At 45.4% G+C, this 9,741-nt stretch overlaps 1 protein-coding gene across 5 annotated transcripts in view; it reads right to left on the reverse strand.

The window, feature by feature from the left end:
- Positions 1-2,743, reverse strand: part of CA10 (carbonic anhydrase 10) — a 207,187-nt gene extending 204,444 nt beyond the window's left edge. Inside the window, exons 1-3 of one of the 5 annotated variants that reach the window (XM_074889399.1) lie at positions 2,480-2,743; positions 1,685-1,826; positions 1,339-1,426 (exon numbers count right to left, since the gene is read on the reverse strand). In XM_074889399.1, the coding sequence (XP_074745500.1) occupies positions 1,339-1,399 (61 nt within the window). In that variant the 5' untranslated portion in view covers positions 1,400-1,426; positions 1,685-1,826; positions 2,480-2,743. Of the gene's footprint in view, positions 1-1,338; positions 1,827-1,900; positions 1,999-2,479 lie in introns of those variants that run through there. The other 4 variants (XM_074889396.1, XM_074889400.1, XM_074889398.1 and 1 more) reach the window with 4 other exon arrangements.
- Positions 2,744-9,741: the final 6,998 nt, after the last annotated feature.

Consider the following 9,741-nt stretch of genomic DNA (forward strand, 5'->3'; position numbering starts at 1 on the left):
GCCAGTCCGTAGGGATAAAAGAAGGGTGATGTACCCCGTGGGCCGATAGCAACACTATTTGCTCAGAAATAAAAAAGTTCTGTGGATGGAGCAGGCAATACAAATGAACATAGATGCTGCCACCCCAAATGTTAGTGTAAGTGTCACCAGTCCAAGGGCCATACGGGTGGCTCAGTCCGAAGTGCTGCAGAGGCTCAGTGGGGGCAGGCACTGCCGGGTGAGATGCTGCAGGTGCTGCTGGCTGGGGGCTGCGGCTGGGAGATGGCCCAGGCCCATCTCTGCGTGGTCCCAACGGAGCTGTGGAGCTCCCTCTCCCTAAGCACCTCCAGGCTGGACACTGAGATGTCCCCCGGGACCCCCCACCTCCCCCCGGCAGTGCCTTGCCCGCGCTGCCTTCGTTCCCATTTCCGGACTTACGCAACGACTTGAGGGCAGAAGCAGCCTGCGGAGAAGTGGAACAGCAGGCGACACAGGAGCCTGGATCCCCATGGGGCTCCCTGAAGTGTCCCAAACTAGAAAACTGGCCACCTCCCCATTCCTGCCTCCTGCAACATAATTATTCCAGCATGACTGACATGACAAATTAACAAGGCAGCCAGGGCTTCTGCAGTAGAAGGGAGTGTTTTCCCCAAGAATAAATTGTTCCAATCCTTTACGCTAGACACCCAGCCGTGCCTATTCATTAATTGGACAAGCTCTGGTGACAACTGAAATTACCCGACTTCTACATACTGGAGAGATCTTTGCAAGCTTAAAGTGAGAAGCCTAAAGCTGGAATCCCAGCCACCAAAGAGTTCTTTGAATGGGGCTTTTTTTAAAAAAAAAATTTCATTTTCAGAGCACGACCACAGTAAAGCTTCTTTTAAAAGCAGAGGCACATTCTTCCGTGTTATTCCTCCCTTTGCAGACCCTGAACTGTGGCACCAGAACATGACAACTCCGCCAATGAACCGCAAACCTTTTAAGATCTGTGGATCAGCTGAGTTTAAGGACTTCAGAAGCTGTGAAATTCTGGGATTATTGCAATGTTGCAATTAATTATCACAATCGGGTACATTAGGGATTTTAAGCATCTGCCTAATCAGCACACTGTGGTTATTTATTGCAGCTAAGGTATCATAATTATTACACAGGTATTAGAATTAAGGGGGGGGGGGATTGATGTTTGTTGATTCTGTCACGACCCACTCACAATACATAGTTCATGTATTTTTCAACTACTATTTTGATTTGGGTTTAACTATACCTCTCTTGCCCCTTATTAAGAGGAAGCCTGGCAACCCTGTATGGTATTCCCCCCCCCCCCCCCCCCCCGCCCTTTCTGTGCTAGCTGCGTACCTGAAATGCAGACGATGAAATTCGCTTGCAGAAGAAAAAGCACCTCCCAAACAATTTCCATCCTCCGATTCTCATGCCAAGTGCATCCCTCGGCGAAAAAAAATAACAAAGATCAATATCGCAGTTTGAACGATCCCAGCAAATTTCCTTTCGGACTTGCAGCCTGTATTCCCCAGATGTGCTGACAACACATGTCCGAGCTCTCTCTCTGCACAGCTCAAGCGAGATCCCTTCCCTTCCTTCGCCCTCCAAAAAAGACCACGAAGCCAACTGCCAGCACCAGGCTCTTCCTCCACGAGTGAGAAAAAAATCCACCAGATTTCCCAACAAGACATAGACAACAAACCCCCACTGATCCGGTCCGGAGAGTCTATTCCAGGGCGGCCGGGTGCAAGTTAACCCCAAACTCTGCACGTCTCAGCGGGGCAGTGCCAGCATGCCGGGGGCAGGGAGGCGGCGGAGGGCGGGCGGGGGCTCCTCTCCTGCTGCTACAAAACGAGCGGAAAGAGATTAATACCCGCTGCAACGCATCCCCCCCCCCCCCGCCGCCCCCGCCCCGCACCTCGGCGGCGCGGAGCACGTAGCAGCCGGCTGCCCCGGCTCTGCCGGGGTTCCGCAGTCCCCGGCGAGCCGCGGCGGTTCCCGCCCGGTGACTGCAGGGGTCGTTCTTGCCCCGCGCACCGAGCTGCCCTTCCCCGGCCGGGATGGCCCCGCCGCCGCCCCCCGGCACAGCAGCGCGATGAGCACCCCGGGAGGGGGAGCGGGGGGCTCTGTTACATTGGCGGTCGTGTCGTCCGTCCGTCCGTCCCCCCCCCCGGATCTGAACTGCAGAACTCGGGAGCGTACAAGCAGCGGGGGCTCGCGTGTATCGCCGGTCGGCTTCGCGAAGAATGCCAGTATTTTAAAACTTATTTAAACAAGAAGGAAAAGAAAAACAAACCCAAACTTCTCGTGGTTTTGGTGATGGGAAGGGCAACAAGACGATACAGCCAAGAGTTAGCGAAGTACTCGCGCTGCAACGCGTATCTAACTGCATCCCCCAATCCACAATACTTCTGCATAGATTACCCCCCGAAAAAAAAAAAAAACCCAACCAAAAAAACCCCCAACAGTGTCAGTTTTGGGGCTATCTCTTACTTACCCCCAAATCCTCCTGCTTTTTTTTTTTTTTTTTTTCAGCTCATCGGATTTGCCACTCCTGCCTGCAGTCCCAAAAACAAATCGAGGTCAAGCTCCGAGCCGCTGCCTGCAGCCACCTACCACCACCTCAGCTGTGAGGAGGTACCATAGCTCGCTGGATTGCCCCCCTCCTCCCTGAATTCCGACTATTTCGCCATTTCCCCGAGTCGGAGACCGTGCTGCGGGGGGCCGCGGGCCGGCGGGCGGCAGCGCCGGGCACGGCGGGGGCTCGGCACGGCGGCGCGCACGGGCGCGGGCTCCGCCGCGGAGGCGGTGCCTGGGCGGGCGGCGGCGGGGCCGCACCGCGGCAGGGGGGTCTGCGGCTGGGACCGGGCCGGCGGGAGCGGGGGCAAGGCAGAAGCAAAAAAACCTCCCTCCCCGCCGCCGCCTGGGCTGTCTTCTCGGGCACATTCCAGAAGCTGCTGCTCACTTTGTTTAAAATGTGGGTCCATTTTTTTTTATTTTTTAAAATTTTTTTCCCCCCTCAAAAAAAAAAAAAAAAAAAAAGAGGTGCACCTTGGTGCGGGGAGAGGTTGGGTTTCCCTTTCTGCGGAAAGGGAGACTGGGCGCAGCAAGGCAGCGCTGGCAGAGGCAAGGGGCTGCGGGCTGGGGAGCTGCGCGGCGCGGGGAGGTGGGCAGGGGGCTGCCCCGGGCCGCAGCGCCCTGCGGGGTGGCTCGGTCTAGCGTGGAAGAAGGGAGGGGGCAGGGGCTTTGGGCTGCAAACGAAAATCCCGGCTCAGGGCAGGTGTGAAAAGGTGATCCCGCAACTGCTTCGACTGCGGATGCCTTCATTGATCACTGGAAGGCACAGGGAGGGGGGAGGGAGAGAGATGCTTTGGGTTTCAAACTGATAGCCCAGCTCTTGGCAGGGATGCAGAGGTCAGATTACAAATACTCCAGCGGGGGATGCATGCATAATAGATTGACCATAGGTTGGCTTATAAACAGTTCTCCAGCCCAGGGCATACTTGTCAAATCCACCTTTGTCTGGATTCTAGCAAAATGAGGACGCCTGGATCTCTGAATGGGGAGGGAGAGGATCTTTAACAGCAGAAAGCACAGGCTAGGCTGTTATTTTCATCGGCTCTGAGAAATGTGTAGGAGTCATAGGTTTCAAGTAATCCTGATGGTATTTCATTGCGGTAGATCAGATTTCCCGAGTGCTTCAAAGCAACTGGATGGGACAAAATCATCAGTATTTGAAAGGAAGATCTGGACTGCAGTCACTTAGGAGTCAATGTGATTCTTGTATTCATTTTGCTAGTTCTCAGGGTGGTGTAAGTGCTCTTTGCACTGCAGCAGTCTCTGCTGATGTTTACTCCATCTCTTCTCATGGGTTTATAAAGAGACTCAGGATTTTAACAAACTAATTGCCATCATCTGCCTAGCAAGGCTGGACACGAGGCACAGTCATTCAAGACTTTAGGGACAAATGACTTAAAGAATTCCCTATTTTTTGATGGATTTTCATTAAACAGTGGGACTGTGCAGCAAGAGAGATTTCTTTCCTTGATAGGATTGCAAAATTCTGAGTGTCATTTGAATACTTAAGTTTAGGCAGTTGAGGATTATCCCTCTTGGGCTAAATGAACTGCATAGGATTTAGGGAACTAAGGCAGCCTGTGGGTGAGCAGGCATTTATCAGGTGTGCCATTAAATAGATATGCCTTTGGGCACTGAATGAGTTGTCCAGAAGCACCAAACAAGTATAGATTTTTAAAGAGGTTGAAATATGATTTGCATCTGGTTCTTGAAAAGTTAATGAAATAAGGACTGAAAGGAGTCCTTCTAAATCGTTCAAGATCATGTTATCAAATGAACTCTCAGATCAGCAGTGGAAAATTATTGTTGAACCCCAGACCTTGCTTGTTGAGTATTCTGTGTTTTCAGAGTCATGTCACACAGCATAGGCAATTCTCTTCTTTATGCCTTTTTTAAATCCAGGTTAGTACCTCCTACTCTGGTATTATAAAAGGCATGAGTGGCATCCTCTGTCTGTAGTCTATATGTATTTAAACACGCTTTAGGACATGCTCAGTAAATGTTTCCATTGATGTTTAGCTGAACTCCTTTACTCAAACAGATGATTGTTTTCCATGAATTTAACTGTAAATTCTCTTTTGGGCTTTCCCAACTAATTTCTTACAATAACATCCCAATCCAGAACATAATAAACCCGCAAAGAGACCTTTATCTTTTATGCTCATATTTACACAGACATCCTTGTTCCTAAACTAGTCTCTTTGTTCCTAAACTAGTCTCCTTGAAATTATGGCATTGCTTGTAGGAAAATGAATGTCTCAAGCCAGTGAGATGACCTGTCGTAAAAGGGTGCGTTGTCCATTAAGCCAGCAACGAATTGATTTGGTGACAAGAGAGAATGCCAAATCCTAAGCAGCAAGCTCATGTTTAATTCCTGTTGATGTCAGTGGAACTTTGAGTTTAATGGCAGGCAAAAATTAGGCAGTTCATGCTGGCTGCCAGCAGATAGCCAAAACTCCCAAATATATTAAATTTTGTGCATCGTTTTAGTGTGGCATGTTTATCATCCTCATGCAATCCTTATTTCAGTGGCCTGTGATAAATAGTTTGTGACTGAGACTGAAAAATCTATGAGGGATCAAAGGCAAACTGAAAGTTTTCTTCACCTGGAGAACATAGTTGTGAGCTCAGAAAACATGCATTTTTTTAAAAATCTGGATAAATAAAAATGTGTTCATTGTGCTCAAAGTCATTTACTTGCTGTGATGTTATTTGACTGGCAGTGGCCTTAAAGCTCAGTTCTGAAGTCATTATGGCCATATTGGCTGCTGCAGCTCCACAGGAAAGCTTAGTTCAATAAAGTTGAATGGATGTCGATATGGGCCTATTCCAAAGTCCGCTGAAATCAGTTGGAATATTTCTGCAGACTTTGATGAGTTTTGGATGAGGCTTTCACTGCAGAATTTAGCACAGTATATTTGATCCCAAGGGAAATGGTTTAATAAAGTAGGGTGTATTTGGGGTAGAAGCAGAACATAACTTTCCTGTGTACATTGGTGGTACATTCAAAACAGACAAAAATGCTGGCTGCAGCATCAATTTTTTATTGTATGAGTTTCCATTGAAAACTCCTTCTGTAACTCACTAAAATGGAGTTTGATATTTGCTGCATTTATTTGAGTTCCATTCATATTTATACAGTCGGCTAAAGTTCTTAAACTTAATCTTGCCAACCTTTAAGCTGTACTGAAGTCATTGGACTACTCATGCATCTAGAGGTAAAAATGACTGCAGAGTGGTTTTAGACAGGTCTCTGATGCATGTTTGTGTATTTTAATTGTGAGGATTTTACTATCTAGAAGCTGCGGCTGGGATTTCTGTCAGAGTTTAAGAGTACAAGCTGGACACCTAGTTTCTTCAGGCCAGGTTTACAGAGAAAGATATTTTGCTTTAGCTATGAGAACAGAGTTCAATGTACTTAGAAAATCCAATCCTTAAAGGTTTTTATACCAACATAACACATTCCAATTCAGTAAAGCAGAATAAGGTTTGTACCTTCTCAGAGGAGCCAGCGTTTCCACTCATTTGACTCAAAATTAGCTTGGATCAGAAAAGATCAGTTGTGGAAATTGTTTTGAACTTGGCAACTTCTGAGCAAAATGGGTTGAGCTGTGGCTTACCCTGTGTCCATGGAAGAGGTTGCTGCCATTCATCACAACCGCGCTGCTGAACCACTGATCTGGTACAGCAGCTTCCCCGAGTGCTCCCTAACTCATTTCTGTCAAAATAAGTCAGATCAGCAAAGGCCTGCTATTGAAGTTGTCTGAAGCTTCTGGCATGTTTCCAGCAATTAAGCTGGCAGAGCTGGAACAGTTCCTGCTCTTACTCGTTTTCCCCTGTCCCAGGGGCTGCTGGCCCCATGGCAGGGATGATGGAAGAACTTGTGAGTCAGCTTCCGAATTGCCGCTGGAACAGCCTAGGATGTAAGCGTGAACCTAAATCAATGTTAGATCAAAATCAAAGAAAGGGCCAATGGTGCAGTTCACTCAGGTGGAATAAAGCTAAAGGGTCTCCAAATCCAAATGGGGATTTGAAGATCATCCAAAATCAGCAGTCTGTTAGTCTCCAGCTCAGGGAACTTTACCAGTCTGTTTACCAGAACTGGACCTTAACCACTACTGAAATGAAAGTGGTTGCTTGGAATAAATTATCCTAGAGATAGCATTGAACCTTGCTGTCATAAGTCACATTAATATGACACTGTTCCTCCTCATCTCAAGTTTATTCTATATTTACACTTACATTCCAGGTGAAACTTACACTAGCAGTTTTTTATTGCAGTTAACTGAATTGTTTGTAGACAACAAAAAGGACTTTTGTGTTTAGGCTGTACGTTCAAATGTCATTCCATGCAAGTTCCAAGTAACTTCAGATGAGGCAGTAAAACATCATAATAAATCGCAAAAACCTATCAGAAAAATTCTGTGCATTCCATGCAAACGTTTGAAGCTATGATAATGAATTACATACATATTTCTTTTAAAATAAGACGTAAACATTTGTCTACTCAAACCTTTGGTCCTTATTTATTACTGTATGAGGGACTCTAATCTCAGGGAATAAGTATGGGATTAGGAAAGAGTTTATAGTCCTGATTGTGCCAACATTGACTATGTGGCTTCTGATGAACTGTCTGTATCTCGTTATCTTGCATTTATAAAATGGGCTACAGTTCAGCAAGGAATTCAGTAAGACCAGGTTAATAATTTGCAGTAAGAAAGACAGTATTGACTTTTTCCACTTCAAGAGTCACAAGTGCCCCAGCTGCTCTGGGGCTGTGTAACACCCCTGGCCAGCGAGTGGTGAGGCAAGGCAGGACTCGGGCAGCTTCCAGCCCTCCCTTGCCCAGCTCCATCAGTGCGGGGCGTGCTGCGTTGGTGGTCCGAGGCAGCTGAGAAGGATGGGGCTCAAAGGCTCCACGATAGCACTGTTGGGATTTCATCATTGTCAGCAGTCTGCTGCCCATAACAATTTCCTATTTGCCTATGCCTGAACTCAGTCCTCATAGCCACGTGTCTCATTTTAAGCTTTTAGGTAGCCTCACTCAAATTACAAAGATTCTTAAGTACCTTCTTGGTTCAGAGGTTAAGCAAGTTAATATTAGAAAGCCACTAGCAACAGGTGACTTGCTGAGAATATAACTATATATATATATAACTGAGCGATAATACTGCCATTTAATTTCTAGTGCTTCTGTTCCATATATTGTTACCGCCATGCTTTCTTGTATTTTCTGAGAATATCTTCAGTGCTTATAAATAGTGCTGACCTCAGTAAGGAAACTGATAAAAAATTTAACACATCATTGTAAAAATACAGCCTCTAAGAATCCATCAGTGCAATGGACGTTAAGGTAATTCTTTTCTTGTATTGATGGTCTTTATTAAAACTGAGATGGAATTTACATTTTACTGGTAGAGATAATGATGCAACTTATTTGAAGTTAAAAAACACCCCCAGCAAAGGAACAAGGAAAATGACTGGCAGTTAACTATTAAGTCAATCAATGTGTTTTTCCTGTGAGTCAGTCTATTCATTATCATAAAGACTTATTTTCAGTCCAAATCCCTTTTTCATGTCTGAACTCCAGCAAACAGTGTTAAGACATCGAGTATTTGTGAAATAACATTCTTCTAATTCAAAAAGACATATGTAAACTGCAGTGATTTAGTTTTTCTGGAAGTGAGAAATTAGTCACCAAAGTGTTTAAAACGTCATGCTATCTTGCAGTTCCTCAGTAAACCTCAATAGATTCTTTGGGAGTCTTGGCAGCTCTGCGCCCACAGAATTAGTTTTTTCTGAGTAGGCATGTAGAGTGGGAAAACTGATTTTTTTGCTAGTGTCAAAGTCACCAGATAAAATTGACTTCAGGTGGTGCAGTGATTACAGTCCTTGTAATATTCTTATTTCCCACAGCTGGGGAATATATTAGTGAAAAAAATCATTAAAAGATAAAAGAACAGGATTTGGAGGGGGGTTGTTTTTTGTAAGAACTGACTGCAGTGTAGTCCAAGAGGGGTGGAAGATGAGAAAGGACATTCTTTTAATCCAGTTTTTGGCTTTGACTCAGTTCAGAGACTCTATGGACTGATGTAAGTTGTGCCAAACTCCTGGTGTTCCAGGAGGGTCATTCTGGCACACAGGGGTATTTGGTCTGTACTGATGCCTATTCTGTGTCCCTTTTTGTTTATCTACACACTTGGCCTAACAACAACAGATGGGCTGGTTTAGCACACTGCTTGCAATTGGGCCTTGCCCCAGAATCCGTGCAAGACCATTTCTGCCACATTCAATGCAACTTTTCTTGGTAAAAGGGAGAAAGTTGCTGTCATGTACCTCAACATGTCACACCCTCTGTTTCTGACTCTTTCTAAAGCCACCTGCAGTAGCTACAAAGCAGGAAAGAGAACTTCCTGCTTTTTGTTTTCTGCCGCCATCCTCTTCTTTTGCAAGTTTGAATTAATTAAAAGATCAAAAGCAATATATATGTTCTGATACTGAGGATTCTTTGTCATCTCAATCTAAAAGAAAAGAACACACATCTTGAAAATTATTCTGATATGGATCTTACTGGTTCCTCATTACAGATTTTGACAGCTAGTTGTCACCTGGTGCCTGTCTAATATAATTTCTTATGACGCATAGGGTAATGGTGATTGCAATATCATTTTAATATTATGTATGTTTGAGTCAAGGCAGCTATGCTGTAAATTTTCAGGCTGTGCTGCGCTCGGAGTGGATTGAGTTGGGAAGTCATGTAGGATGTAACAGGTATCTGCTTGCAGAGCACTTTTCCCATTGTGCTAAGATTTGCCACCAGGGCATTTGGTAGGAGAGAGGTAAACTCTGAGCGTACGTCCTTTCCAGCGGGACTGCCCAGTGGGAAGCGCAGAAACTCATTAGAAGTGTTTCTTTCCTGAACTTGAACCTAAAGGATGTATGTCTAGGACAAAATTCATGTTCCCTGGCCTCTTTGTGTGTGGATGTTGTTTAGGTTTGTGCACACGTGGACAACGAGGCACCATCTTGTTAAAATTCTTGCCTGTTTCTTTTCACTATTTTTTATATTAATACGTGAATCATTTTGCTTTTTATGGGAAATACGTTGCTGTATTTTTCTGCAATTATGAGTAACAATTAAGAAGGAAAAGGAAGCACACTTAGTATTGGTCTTGTCTCTCT

This window comes from Strix uralensis, chromosome 19, assembly GCF_047716275.1.
Source record: "Strix uralensis isolate ZFMK-TIS-50842 chromosome 19, bStrUra1, whole genome shotgun sequence".
NCBI classification, from domain to species: domain Eukaryota; kingdom Metazoa; phylum Chordata; class Aves; order Strigiformes; family Strigidae; genus Strix; species Strix uralensis.